Source organism: Carcharhinus amblyrhynchos, chromosome 17 (assembly GCF_965287045.1).
Source record: "Carcharhinus amblyrhynchos chromosome 17, sCarAmb.v2.hapA, whole genome shotgun sequence".
NCBI classification, from domain to species: Eukaryota; Metazoa; Chordata; class Chondrichthyes; order Carcharhiniformes; family Carcharhinidae; genus Carcharhinus; species Carcharhinus amblyrhynchos.
This window is the reverse complement of record NC_137340.1, coordinates 7,903,164-7,918,132: the sequence shown is the minus strand read 5'-3', so window position 1 is coordinate 7,918,132 and position 14,969 is coordinate 7,903,164. Positions and strand designations below refer to the sequence as shown.

General features: G+C 45.5%; 2 protein-coding genes across 9 annotated transcripts in view; one reads left to right on the top strand and one right to left on the bottom strand.

The window, feature by feature from the left end:
• Window positions 1-9,281, top strand: part of phyhiplb (phytanoyl-CoA 2-hydroxylase interacting protein-like b) — an 84,616-nt gene extending 75,335 nt beyond the window's left edge. For all 4 annotated transcript variants that reach the window (XM_080205450.1, XM_080205449.1, XM_080205451.1 and 1 more), the window contains 2 exons: window positions 6,633-6,750; window positions 8,125-9,281. In XM_080205450.1, coding sequence (XP_080061576.1) covers window positions 6,633-6,750; window positions 8,125-8,659 — 653 coding nt within the window. In that variant the 3' untranslated portion in view covers window positions 8,660-9,281. The remainder of the gene's footprint in view (window positions 1-6,632; window positions 6,751-8,124) is intronic.
• A 2,482-nt stretch (window positions 9,282-11,763) lies between these two features.
• Window positions 11,764-14,969, bottom strand: part of fam13c (family with sequence similarity 13 member C) — a 142,977-nt gene continuing 139,771 nt past the window's right edge. For all 5 annotated transcript variants that reach the window (XM_080205443.1, XM_080205448.1, XM_080205444.1 and 2 more), the window contains one exon: window positions 11,764-13,106. In XM_080205443.1, the coding sequence (XP_080061569.1) occupies window positions 12,974-13,106 (133 nt within the window). In that variant the 3' untranslated portion in view covers window positions 11,764-12,973. The remainder of the gene's footprint in view (window positions 13,107-14,969) is intronic.

Below are 14,969 nucleotides of genomic sequence, written 5' to 3'. Positions count from 1 at the left end.
GAGCTGTGCAGACCAGGTCACTGATTGTCTCTGAAACAGAGATGGATAGGTTCTTGATCAATAAGGAGATCAAGGATTACGGGGAGAAGGCAGGAGAATGGGGATGAGAATCGAATCAGCCACGATTGAATGGCGGAGCAGACAAACGGCCTAATTCTGCACCAATATCTTACGGCCTATGGTCTATATACACAATCGCAATGCAATTATTATATTGTGTACACAATGGCAACATAATCATGTTCGCAAGTATCTGTGGAGTGATGATTTATATCATTACTGCAGCTCTGAATTGCAGTGTAAATTCCATTTGAACATTGTCCCATTTATACAGACGCTTCACGTCTCCTGTCAGTGAAACCCAATTCCGAGATCTTAAATATTTATTTTAAATGAAACGATTCTGGCAAGAGCTTCCGTGCTGTCTAATTATCTAAAGAACACTAAAGGTAACTGTTTTCTTTCTTTCTTGAACGTTCAAATTAACTCTAGACTTTCCCCTCTTAATTTAAACCTGTGCCCTCTAGTTCCCGATTTCCTGAACCCTGTGAAAAAGGCTGAACGCGTTCACTCTATCCATGCCTCTTATGGTCTTACAGACTTCTGTAAGGTCACCCCTCGGTCTTCTACGCTCCAAATAAAAAAGTCCTAGCCGATCTCTCTCTGTAACTCGGTCCCTTGAGTCCTGTTGTTTGCTGGAGCAGACGAGTGAAGGAGCAGAGAGACAGATAAGAAATTACCTGTTAAAAACCTGTTTAAATAAGTTTAAAGCACTTTTGTAGTAAGAACTTACCTTGTAGAACTGTTTAAATCATTTAAGAGCATTTTTGCGGGCTTTTTGTATTTACCGCTTTAAGAATTCTAAGGGAGTGGATTGCAGGGAGTTGGAGGGGAGCAGGCTTTAAAACAGCGCCAGGTTTAAAAGGAGGCCTGGTGTAGACAGCGGGCAGTGGAGTGAGCGGGAAGCAGAGTGAGCTATAAGGGCTTGGGAGAAAAAGGGCCAGGTAAGTTTGTGTGGAAATTTTCAATATTACTACAGTGAATAATGGAGGGGCATGTGATGTGTTGTTTCTGTATGACGTGGGAGCTGTTGGACCCCAGGGTCCTTCCCAGTGACCACGTCTGCAGTAAGTGCAGGTTGCTGGAGGAGCTCCAGGTCAAGGTAGACGAGCTGGCCTCTGAGCTACAGACACTGAGGCTCATCAGGGGGAGAGAGGGTGCCAGTGATATCCACCGCCCCCTAGACTGGCTAACTCTAACGGTCAGGAACAAGAGGGGGCTGCTGAGCGGAGGAAGGAGGGTGGGGAACGGAGGAAGGGGGCTGCTGAGCGGAGGAAGGAGGGTGGGGAGCGGATGCCTCAGCCTCTCAATCTGCATAACAGGTTTGAGGTTCTTGCTTCCAGTCTGGACGAGAACGAGGGAGGTGAGGCCGGTGAGCAAACTGCACACAGTACAGTGATGCAGCAGGACATAGGCAAAGAGAAGGTGAAAAGGAACGTAGTAGTGATTGGGGATAGTGGGGTTAAGCGTATTGACACTGTCCTTTGTCACAGTGACAAAGTGCACAGAAGGGTGTGTTGTCTGCCTGGTGCTCGGGTCCGGGATGTCGCATCTGGGCCGCAGAGGAACCCGGAGTGGGAGGTGAGAATCCTGTCGTTGTGGTACACGTGGGTGCCAACGACGTAGGCAAAATGCGATCTGGGGAGGGAGTATGAAAAGCTGGGAATGGAATAAAAAAGTAGAACCGACAAGGTTCTACTGGGCTACTCTCCGGGCTACTGCCTGAACCGAGTGCAGACAGGCGTAAGGTTGATAAGATTAAGGAAGTGAATGGGTGGCTCAGGGATTGGTGTGGGAGGAATGGGTTTGAATTTACGGGGCATTGGCATCAGTATTGGGGTAGGTGGGACCTGTTTGGGCGGGATGGGGTTGATCTGAACCGTGCTGGGACCAGAGTCCTGGCGAATCGTGTAAATAGGACTGTAGACAGGGCTTTAAACTAATTGGGGGGGGGGGGTGTGCGAGGGTAGGTGACACTACGGGGTCTAAAGTTAAGGAGAGGGTACAGGTAAGGGAAGAGGCCGAGGATGTGCCAATAATAAAGGGAGTAGGTGGCGTGAGTATGGTCGGTGGCGTTCCGGCAAATAGGGTCCAGGTGAAGGCTGGGATGAAGGCACTTTATCTGAACGCACGAAGCATTCGGAATAAAGTGGATGAGCTGGTGGCGCAGATCAGCACAAATGGATACGATCTGGTGCCCATTACAGAGATGTGGCTGCAAGGTGACAGGGACCGGGAGCTGAATGTCCAGGGATATCAAGTGTTTAGGAAGGATAGGCGAGAGGAAAAAGGGGGGGGCGTAGCTCTGCTGATTAAGGATAGCATCAGGGTGGTAGCAAGGGATGATATAGGAAACAAAGAGCAGAAAGTGGAATCGTCGTGGGTGGAGATTAGGAACAGCAAAGGGAGGAAGACGCTGGTGGGTGTCGTCTACATGCCCCCAAATAATCTGGAGGTGGGGTGGGCTGTTAACGCGCAAATAAATGCGGCGTGCAGGAATGGAACGGCCATAATTATGGGAGATTTCAATCTACATATTGATTGGTCGACCCACGTTGGACGCGGCGGGCTCGAGGAAGAGTTCTTGGAACGCTGCCGGGATAGTTTCCTCGAACAGTGCGTGTTGGAGCCGACGAGGGAGCGAGCTATCTTGGATCTGGTGTTATGTAACGAGGCGGGTAGAATTAGGGAGCTTGCGGTGAAGGATCCTCTTGGGGAGAGCGATCATTGTACGGTGGTGTTTCTGGTGCAGACGGAGGAGGAGAAAGTGGGTTCCCGGACACGCGTCCTTTGTTTGAACAGAGGGGAGTACGGTAGGACGAGAGAAGAATTGGCGAATGTCGATTGGGGGAGCGTGTTGGAAGGTAGGTCTGCTGAGGAGAAGTGAAGGATCTTTAAGGAGATCTTTCTTGGCCCTCAGCAGAAATTTATTCCGACGGTCAAAAAGGACCGTAGGAGGAGAGGTAATAAGCTGTGGGTAACGAAGGAGGTGAAGGAAAGTGTTAAATTAAAAGCGGAGGCGTTTAGAGTAGCTAAGAGTAGTGGGCGAGAAGAGGATTGGGAGAGGTTTAAATGTCAACAAAGATTGACAAGTTGATAAAGAAGGATAGGAGAAACTATGAAGCTGGGCTAGCGCTTAATATAAAAAGGATAGCAAGAGTCTTTATAAATATATAAAAAGGAAGAGGCTTGCTAGGGTGAACATTGGACCCTTAGAGGATGAGAGGGGGTACTTAGTGGTAGGGGATGGGGAAATGGCCGAGGTCTTGAATAACTTTTTTGTTTTGGTCTTCACGGAGGAAGACGTGAATAATTTGCCGGGCGTTAGCGATGGAAAGGTGGTAGGACTGGAGGGTCTCAATGACATTATTGTTACTAGAGAGGCGGTGCTCGACAGACCGGAGGGACTGATTGCGGACAAGTCCCCAGGACCGAATGGAATGCATCTGAGGGTTCTGAAAGAAATGGTGGAGGTGATAGCAGATGCCTTGGTGGTTATTTTCCAAACGTCGCTGGATTCTGGGGAAATGCCGGAAGATTGGAAAGCAGCTAATGTTACGCCATTGTTTAAGAAGGGTGCCAGGCAAAAGGCAGGGAATTATAGGCCAGTTAGTTTAACGTCTGTTGCAGGTAAAACGTTAGAATCCGTCATTGAGGAGGAAATAGGGAGGCATCTCGAGGGGCATTGCTTGATAGAGCAGACGCAGCACTGTTTCGTTAAGGGGAAGTTGTGTCTGATGAATTTATTGGAGTTCCATGATGATGTGTCTAGGGCGGTGGATAGAGGAGAGCCGGTGGATGTGGTCTTTCTTGATTTTCAGAAGGCGTTTGACAAGGTACCTCACAAGAGGTTATTGCAGAAGGTAAGGGGGCACGGAGTTGGGGGTAGGGTGTTAGTGCGGATAGAGGACTGGTTGTCAAATAGGAGGCAGAGAGTGGGGGTCAATGGGTGCTATTCGGATTGGCGGTTGGTGACTAGCGGAGTGCCCCAGGGGTCGGTGCTGGGGCCTCAGCTGTTTACCATTTATACAGATGATCTGGAGGAGGGATCTGAGTGTACAGTGTTGAAATTTGCTGATGACACCAAGATTGGTGGAACGGCAAATTGCGCAGAGGGTGTGGAGAGTCTGCAGAAGGATCTAGATAGGCTGGGCGAATGGGCCAGGAACTGGCAAATGGAATTTAATGTTGGCAAGTGCGAGGTGATCCACTTTGGTAGGAATAATGGTAGGAAGGATTCTTACTTATGTGGCGAAAAACTGCAGCAGGCGACGGTGCAGAGGGACCTCGGGGTCCTTGTGCACGAGTCGCAAAAACCCAGCCTGCAGGTGCAGCAGGTGGTCAGGAAGGTGAATGGGATGCTGGCCTTCGTAGCGAGGGGGATTGAATATAAAAGTAGGGAGGTCTTGCTGCAGCTGTATAGCGCATTGGTGAGGTGGGGGGGAACTTCTTCACTCAAAGGGTGGTGAATCTGTGGAATTCTCTGCCCGGTGAGGTGGTGGAGGCTGCCTCACTAAATATTTTTAAGATGCGGGTTGATGGGTTTTTGATAAGCAAGGGGATTAAGGGTTATGGGGAGAGGGTGGGAATGTGGAACTGAGCCATGACAGATCAGCCATGATCTTATTGAATGGCGGGGCAGGCTCAAAGGGCTAGATGGCCTACTCCTGCTCCTATTTCTTATGTTCTTATGTTCTGGCAACATCCTTGTAAATCTCTTCTGTGCTGTGTCCAGTTTGGTAATGTCTTTCCTGTAACAAGGCAACAAAATCGGAACAAATACTTCAGGTGTGGCCTTACCAATGTCTTGTACAACTGTAACGTAACTTCCCATCTTCTATATTCAATGTCCTGACGAAGGCCAGCATGCCTTCTTCACTGCCCTGTCTAGCTGTGAGTCCACCTTTTGAGAACCCTATACCTGAACTCCAAGATCCCTCTGTTCCACAATACTCTCTCAGGACCTACCATTCACCATGAAAGTCCTACTTGATTTGACTTTACAAAATGCAACACCTCACACTTATCTGCATTGAACTCCATTTGCCATTTCTTGGCCCACTTCCCCAGCTGATCAAGATCCTTCTGCAATTTTTGATAACCTTCCTCACTGTCTTAATACCACCTATTTTAGTGTCATCTGCAAACTTACAGATCATGCTTTGTACATTTTCATCCAAATCATTGATATAGATGACAAACAGCAACGGGTCCAGTATTGACCCCGAGGCACACCACGAGTCACAGGCCTCCAGTCTGACAAGCATCTTTCCACCATTACTGTCTGCTTCCTACCATTAAACCACTTGTATATCCAGTTTGCCAGCAGTTGCTGGATTCCATGTGATCTAACCTTCCACAGCAGCCTACCATGTGGAACTTTATCAAAGGCCTTATTGAAGTCCATATCTCCCATGCACAAAGCCATACTACTGCATTTAATTAAACCCTGCCACGTGGAGACAGGTGGTCATTCACCCTTGCAACTCGAATGAAGTCATGTGTTTCCTTGTAGTATGGGATGCTGGTCCTCCGTATCAGCCTTCTGGCACCGACTGCTGTGTCTGTTGCATCACAGGCTGGATTTGCCTCACTGCTTCTGGGTTTTCTACCTTCTTGGGGTACAGGTCCCACATCTCCTCCACAGTGACCAGGAGCCTTGTTAACTCTACCCCCAGGAAATGTCACAGAGTTCTCTGTACTGTTTAACTGTAGCTTTTCCCTGTTAAGAGTGCATAGCTGAGCCCAAGTTCAGGTGGATTACATGTCCAAATCAGCGTGTTTCACATGGGGGTTTTCATTGCATAAGTGCAGGAAGATCACAATCAGATTCGTAGCAGATCAGCCAGCGTGAGACATAGTGGTTTTTCATATCCAAAATTACATGGTCATTATTTTTGGAAAATTCCACCCCTTTTGTTTCCTACCCCAACATTTGTTCCTGCACCATCAACGCTTCTATCAATCATTTAATCTTTCTGTCTCCTATCACACGCCTTTCTGTGGTTCTTTTGCCACTCTTCCCCCATTTTACCTGCTTAAATATAACTAGTTCAGCTCTGATTAAAGGTTATTTATTTAGCTGTTTGTAACAAGTATAAAACATTATCAGAGAAATGCTTTTAATCAGGAGGAGTATCGGCATTCTTCCACTGTCCCCCACCTCTGCCTCATCACCCCTCCCAACCCTGGTCTGTCTTCCCCACCCACTCCATGATATCGAGCTCAGCCTTCCTTCTGTCACACCTTGTTCACCCTCCTCTTTCCACTACCTCCAGCGTCGCAAGCTCCTTAGGTCCACCACAGCTTTGCTACTGATGGGAATGTCCAGGTCAGGTTAATGTTGTTTCTTGTTTCATAGATGCTGCCTGAGTTGCTGAGTATTTCCAGTATTTTCTATTGTGATTACAACAGAAGTTTCTTAATAATTTTTTTGGACAAGTAATGATTGATTTTTCCTGTAATGTTTTTGTGCATGTGCCAAACCAGGTGAAAATATTGTTTTCACTATTTTAATATAACATTGAAATACAATGCAGTATTAGTAATAAAATGCTTTTATTCTTCTGCAGACTATTCCAAGGTTCACTTAACACAGTTGATGGAAAAAGCTGAAGTGATTTCAGGGCGCATGTTGAAGTTTTCAGTTTTCTATCGTAACCAGCACAGAGAATATTTTGACCGTGTTCGGTAAGAAAAATCACAGGAAAAGCCATTTGCCTTTTCTTTGTAAAATTTGAGAAAATTCTTTGTCGAACGTGGACACTACTGAGGAGAAGAATATTTTTAATAAAATCTGGAGTTGTATCTTTTTAATGATGTAGTGGGAGAAATTAGTGTGTGAGATACAGTAAGTTTATCATATGTCATGTATGTGAACTCTGTGCAAACATTCATTGCTGTCAGAGAAGGAACATGTCAGCTGTTCTTTTGTAGTCTTTGGAGTGAGTGAGTGAGTGAGTGAGTGAGTGAGTGAGTGAGTGAGTGAGTGAGTGAGTGAGTGAGTGAGTGAGTGAGTGAGTGAGTGAGTGAGTGAGTGAGTGAGTGAGTGAGTGAGTGAGTGAGTGAGTGAGTGAGTGAGTGAGTGAGTGAGTGAGTGAGTGAGTGAGTGAGTGAGTGAGTGAGTGAGTGAGTGAGTGAGTGAGTGAGTGAGTGAGTGAGTGAGTGAGTGAGTGAGTGAGTGAGTGAGTGAGTGAGTGAGTGAGTGAGTGAGTGAGTGAGTGAGTGAGTGAGTGAGTGAGTGAGTGAGTGAGTGAGTGAGTGAGTGAGTGAGTGAGTGAGTGAGTGAGTGAGTGAGTGAGTGAGTGAGTGAGTGAGTGAGTGAGTGAGTGAGTGAGTGAGTGAGTGAGTGAGTGAGTGAGTGAGTGAGTGAGTGAGTGAGTGAGTGAGTGAGTGAGTGAGTGAGTGAGTGAGTGAGTGAGTGAGTGAGTGAGTGAGTGAGTGAGTGAGTGAGTGAGTGAGTGAGTGAGTGAGTGAGTGAGTGAGTGAGTGAGTGAGTGAGTGAGTGAGTGAGTGAGTGAGTGAGTGAGTGAGTGAGTGAGTGAGTGAGTGAGTGAGTGAGTGAGTGAGTGAGTGAGTGAGTGAGTGAGTGAGTGAGTGAGTGAGTGAGTGAGTGAGTGAGTGAGTGAGTGAGTGAGTGAGTGAGTGAGTGAGTGAGTGAGTGAGTGAGTGAGTGAGTGAGTGAGTGAGTGAGTGAGTGAGTGAGTGAGTGAGTGAGTGAGTGAGTGAGTGAGTGAGTGAGTGAGTGAGTGAGTGAGTGAGTGAGTGAGTGAGTGAGTGAGTGAGTGAGTGAGTGAGTGAGTGAGTGAGTGAGTGAGTGAGTGAGTGAGTGAGTGAGTGAGTGAGTGAGTGAGTGAGTGAGTGAGTGAGTGAGTGAGTGAGTGAGTGAGTGACCCTGTATGTAACGTTTCTTGTACTAATTATTTATATACCGACTCAACCAAACTAGCCAATCAGTGCAGACTTAACAGTTGGCGCACAAATCCGAGATTGGCTTATGTCATTTGGGGTGAGCCGCTGACTGTGCCTCTTGCGTTACTAACAAATGAAAATTACTCTTTCCAGGGAGCATCAGGGACAAATGATGCAAACTTCCGTTAAAGACAACAGTGGCAGTCACGGTTCTCCCATCAGTGGGAAACTGCACGGCATCTTCTTTAGCTGCAACACCGAATTCAACACTGGCGAACCTCCGCACGATTCGCCTTACGGCAGGCACCGCTATCAGATTCCTGCCAGCGAACTCTTCCATCCGAATACTAACCTGTATTTCGGCGACTTCTACTGCATGTATACGGCTTACCACTACGTCATTCTCGTCATCGCACCCGCGGGATCGGAGGGAGATGAATTCTGTAAGCAGCGACTTCCTCGGCTAAATATTGCAGACAACAAATTCCTGACGTGCGCCGAGGAGGACGGTAGGCTTGTTTATCGTCACGCCCAAGATGCTATTCTAGAAATCATCTACACTGACCCGGTGGATCTATCTCTCGGTACTGTGGCTGAGATCAGTGGCCATCAGCTCATGAGTTTATCCACAGCGAATGCGAAAAAAGATCCTAGCTGCAAGACTTGTAACATTAGTGCTGGACGTTAACTCGACGACCTGCGCTATTCGCACTACTGACGTTAATAATAGTTTTCATTTTGTGTTATTTCGATTCTTCCCTCTTGAAAGCACGCAAAATGTGCAGCCTTTCACCAAAAGCTGATCCGCTGGTTGATTTATTTACCGAAAGGTTTGTTTTACAGACTATGTAAATGTCTGTTTCTTTTTGTGAGATACTTCGTAAAGTTGCTGCAAAGTTCCTGCTTTAAAAGAAAATACGCTTGATGTTAATGTGCTCTTGCGAAGGAAAAATTTTAGCTTATTGCGTAGTGTTCTAAATCAAATATTTAACCCACGTGAACAACTATCAATTGGAACGAGCCTGAAGGTTACAGTGGCAGCGTGACTTTATCTTGCAAAATAGAAATACGGTGTTTCCGACTTGTTCGTTAAGTGTTCACCTTACTTGTAATAACTAACTAGTTAATAAGAAACATTTAAAACCGCTGTATTTGAAGAAAATAAATGTAATACAATAGAAAAATATTTGTATTTGTACTGTTGAAAAAGATTTACAGTTCAGTGGATGATCGACTACACAGCATTTTGTAGTAATTTGACAGTGTTATCAAACCGTACTGCTTCTAAAACATTAAATGGCTGTAAAATGCATACGTCACAATCCTATTTATTACATTCCGATACCGCGGTAAGTTCATTATAATTCTTCTTATACCGCTTCCTGCAAAGAAATACAAAGTGCCAGCGTTATTTGGGTTAACCAAATAGTAGTAGCTTATAATTTCGTAGTTTTTTTTCCCCGTGCGTAGACACTTTGGAACAAGGAACAGCGTTTCTGAACGGTTCGCAACAAGTAAAACAAATATCTCAATCTGTCTGGAAAGCTCAAATTTCAACCCAAAAAAACCCAGTAAATTAACACTATTTAAAACATCGCTTCCACGTTTAATCATTGAATGTTGTAGAATATGACACAGGGATTTTATATGGTGGCACAAATTAAAAACCTGAGTTGAATTCTCCGATACTAATAATGATTTTGAGTGTCGCTTCGGTTGAGTGTAGCGAATAGCACACTTCTGAGCCGAGCAAAGAAATTCAGCGTTCCTTTCCATTTACGTGGAGGTTCTTGTTTGCTTAGCTACAAATATTTTTGGCAAGCTAGTTACGAGTGAATACGTTCGTTAGCATTTCAAAAGAAGTAAAAACTCAAAATGCGTGCAGTTTAAATAAACATTTTAAAAAGAACACTAAAAGCCTTCGCCGGACAATGGCAACTTAAAGTTCGTAAACACCAGGTTTTAGTCCAACCTGTTTATTTGATAATATACTCACAAGGTTGGACTAAAACCTGGTGTTGTCAGACTTCTTACTGTGTTTACGCCAGTCCAACACCGGCATACCCACATCACAACTTAAAGTTCTGCAGGATACGCGTACAGAATTGGCATCGGCAAAAGCCAAACAGCCAGACGCTTTTTAAAGGCTGGCTTCGAGGGATAAATTTAAGGACATTAATTGAAATCGTGGTGAGGTGTACTATAGCGCAGTTAGGCGTGAATTAATAAATACATTTAAACACATCAATCCAAAGTGAAGAAAACGTAAATCTTTTACCGTGGTAGGATGGGGCTGTATCGGAAACTTCAGAAACGTGTTGGGCCGTAACTTGCTGTGGGAATTAATCTGACAGCGGTTAGATTTACTATTGCAGCCGGCTTAAGTAAGTGTTTACCTTGCAACTAGCCGAAAACGTGAGCGGCTGACGTTGCGGTGAGAGAAATTGGTCATCTGAGACCTCAGTAAACAGGGCAAGCAACCGTGTATTTCAGTACCAGTGAGGTTGAGTAGCAGTAATTATCGTCAAAATTGTACTTTTAGACTGAAATGGACGAGACTTACTTAACCTTCTCTAACAACTTTATATCTACCGTAATTTCGCAACAGGCAATGCGTTTCAGCAGTGAGCTAGACAGCAAGACATCGTTTATGTGAAGCTAATACTGTGGAGTGGGGTGACAGAGACAGCAGCTACGGCTATTTGGAGCTAAACCGTGCATTTACTGCTCCGCTGAAGTTGCTGTACCCTGTGTGCGTAAATAACACCAAGTAATATTACGCCAATCGCAAATAATAGTTCGTTAGTACTATTATTGTGAGAAGGGAGTTCGAGAAGAAGGCACGTGAAAAGTTGAAAATAATTCATGTGCTCTTTTTTATGACTACTCGGTATCCTGTCCTCTGATAACAAATTAGACGGACGTGATCAAATCGATGAAGGCTCGAGACGCGTGGGTTCAAAACAAAAAGAATGAAATCTGAAACATGCTAAAAAGACCAGGTATCGTGTGAACACTGGGGCAATTTTGTTACAGTCTAAGCGAGCTAGTCCAGGCTTATCGAACAATTATATAGCACTAATACGTTACTGGAAACGAGCAGTAGTTCAGAACAGCTCCTTCCTATAAAATACCACTGACCTGAAACAAGATCTGACTTTCTCTCCGCAGATGCTGCCTGACCTGTTGAGTATTGCCAGCATTTTCTGTTCTTTATTTCAGATTTCCGTAATTGACATTATTTTGCTTATACTTTTCACATTGGCTGAAAGGTAAGCACTCACTCAAGTGCGGCTCTGTCACAGGGAGGGAAACCACGGCCCCCTTTTTTACAGCGCAAACTGCCGTAAAGCAGGTAAGATTGATGGCAGGCCAGGGGGAAGGTGTGTATAAGGTAAACGTGTAAGGGTCGGGCCTCAGAAGGGGGGCTTTTGGATTTCAGCGTTGGTGGGGGAGTGGGGTGGAGGGAGACCCTTGGCGGATATGGGGAGGGTGCTGGTGGGAGCCGCCTGGGAGTTTGTGGGTGTGGAGGGAATCCTGGGTGAGGGGGAAATTGATGTGGGTTTATGCAATAGTTGCCGAACGATCGTAAGGGTTTTAAATCTTCTAACCTTTGCTGGGTAACTGTCGATGTCACCCAGTCAGAACCGGCCTAGGAAAAGTTGCCACTTCTTGGCAATTGATGTCCAAACCTTACCTGGGAACTGCAAAAGGGAATGCCCCAACGCATGTTACACCCCCCCCCCCCCCCCCCCACCCAGTACCACCTGGGATCTCAGATGTAGTAGCTCCATATCTGCCATCCTGACCTGCTCTAGCCTACAGTAACTCTAAATCCACAGAAATGTGGGTTCGCTCTTAACTATCTGAAATGAACCTAGCCGGCCGCTCGGTTGAACAACAGTTAGGGATGGGCGACAAAAATGGCGCACGTCCCGTGACGGAATAAATAAAAAGATAAGAACTTAAATGGTGACGTGATCGATAATACCAAAAGGGTAGGGAACAGCCAAACATCAAATTAAAAAATAGGCTATTGTAGAGGAACTTCGAATTCTTTTCGGATCGTGAACCTGGATGGCTCCCTTCACCTACCTTGTAACGTAACATCTTTTCAATAAACAATGGATTGCTGAAAAGATTGACGTTAGTTTCAAGTGAGACCTTAATGACACATTGACTTCTAAGATGCTGCAAGAACGTTACGCGTGCAAAATATACCTGTTTTAGAATGATACACTTTACGCGTGTTCTAAATTACAAAATATTACGAACGATTTTTTCAGTAAGTACTTACCAAAAATATAAATGACAGTGTTTCTACTGGACGTTGTAAAGGTACGCCGATCCCTAACTTGGATCTGAAATGGTTAAAGAATGGCCGCAGAGAAGATTGGAACCGGAGTCCGAATAATTATAAATTCGTCTTGAATTTCCCTTCAATAATCAAACAAGAATTGGCAATCTTTGTATTTAAACAATAATTGACTATTCAACGTGATAAAAACTGAAGAAACCGTTAAAAACACACGGTCAAAATAAAAAAGGCAGGCTTTTTGTTTGGTTGTACACAACACTTTCTTTTTAAGTTCACAATGTCGTAAATAAAGTGCTATGGTGTCTCACGCGGAGACCGTCAAATAATATCTCCCCCCCGCTAAATTTCTGCCTTGCCGAGGAATAATTCGACTGTTCGCAGTTATTCGTTGTCCAGAATAGGGTCTATTTCGTAAAATTCTCAAAGCTACCTACTCAAAAATATTGTCAGTGCATCTTGTAACGTTTGTTGTCGTGCTCGACAGTGACTTTGCTCGGCAACCCTCGTGTTCGCTTTTGCTGTCACTGCTAGAACGTGTGGACTTCGGTGATCGATAAAGTGCAGCCGAGTGTTTCTATGGCACAAACGCAAGAAAGAAGTATCCAGAGCTTTAGAAAGGAGTGAATAATTCCCTCTGATTCAATTAAGGACAAGAAAATCGTCTTCCCTGTAAGGGTTTTGTCTTTAAGAACTCAAAACGGTTTTTGAGCCATCGTGCTTGGTGATGAGTGCCTCCAGCAATCGAAGCTTTGCTTTTATATGCTTGTACTCGCTGTACTCTTCAGCCATTGGTATGCGGTCTTCTTTCTGTACGTTCCTGCAAGAAAAACCTGCGTGATTATTATCATTGCCAGGGAAATCAACGTGGTTAATTAAAACTCTTTCTCAGAGTTGAGTTAATGTGCAATTACATTCTCCTCCCCCCTCCAACATCCCCCCACAAAATAAGCCTCTGGTCACAGCTCTCCTAGCAATAGACTAAGGCAAGTTGAGGGCAACTTCACCTCCAGATGGAGCTAAGAGGAACTGATCCGTTTGGACAGGGCAGCCGGAAGAAACAAATACAAAATGGAGAAAGGATTGTTCGTTCTCACCGTCCCGTGGAGAATTTTACTCACTTAGCCAGTAGAACAGGAGCAGTCTGTTTGACGTGCTGGGCCGTCTCATTAGTTCCAGCTTTTCAATCTGATTTCTCACCCTTGCTATCCCCCTCAGTACATTTATTTACAAAATACATATTTGTGCCTTCGTTTCAAGTTCCTCGGTTTGATTTTATAGCCTCGAGCAGAATTTTCCACCTACGTGCAAACTTTTCCCGATAATCTTTTTCTGATATTTGACTTTCGCTTGATTTCTAAAATTATACCCGTTGGTTCCGCTTTCCGTCACGCAAACCAGCCTCCTATTCGTTGACTCTATCTACACTTCCCGCTGCCACGGCAAAGCGGCCGGCGTAATCGAGAACCCCGAGCACCCTGACGTTCTCTTCCGCCTGCTGTCGGGGAAAAGATTCAAGAGTCTGAAGTCACGTACCGACCCGTTCGAGGACAGTTTCTTTGCTGATGGAATCAAACTTCTGACTGGACTACCCTGCATTAATTTGATCTTTCTCTAGACTCCAGCTACGACGGTAACGCTACGTTCTGCAATACCTCGTTTCCTTCCCTATGAACGGTATGCTTTGTCTTTCTTGCGCACGAGAAAGAATACTTTTCACTGTATACTAATACGTGTGACAATAATAAATCAAATCAAACTTCACCTTCAACAAGGAATCAGCCCTCGGCTCGTCTTAAAGGCAGTATATCCTTTGTGACGGGGGTTCCACAAAATTTAAGACGACAGACCGGAATGTTGTGCTGACGCAGCTGACGCTGTGTGTTACGCTGGCGGGGCCAAGATTGCAGGATGAGCAGTGAACTATCTGCCCTGATTGTCCAGACAATCTGAGATTGTTGTCACCGGCCAGCAGTGTAGTTTAGCCTGGCTGTGATAATAAGGCTAATAGGGAAGCTTGTAATCTGGCCAGCAGGTACAAATTAAAGGGACGTACACTGTAAAAGGAAGTGAATGCACGGAATAGAGGGTGGTAAAGTAGAACGTAAGAACGTAAGAAATAGGAGCAGGAGTAGGCCATCTGGCCCTTCGAGCCTGCCCCGCCATTCAATAAGATCGTGGCCGATCTGTCGTGGCTCAGTTCCATGTTCCCGCCCTCTCCCCGTAACCCTTAATCCCCTCTCTTATCGAGAACCCGTCGACCCGTGTCTTAAAAATATTTAGCGAGGTAGCCTCCGCCACTTCAACGGGCAGAGAATTCCAGAGATTCACCACCCTTTGAGTGAACAACTTCTTCCTCAACTCCGTTCTAAACCGCCCCCCCCTTTATCGTGAGGCTGTGCCCCCTAGTCCTACTGTCCTTTCTGAGTGGGAAGAGTCTTTCCACCTCTATCCTATCCATCCCGTTCATCATCTTATACGTCTCAATGAGATCTCCCCTCGTTCTTCTAAACTCTAACGAGTACAAGCCTACTTTATTCAGCCTCTCCTCGTATCTCAACCCCCTCGACTCCGGCATCAGCCTAGTAAACCTCCTCTGCGCTCCCTCCGAGGCCAAAATATCCTTGCCTAAGTACGGTGCCCAAAACTGCACACAGTACTCCAGCTGCAGCCTCACCAATGC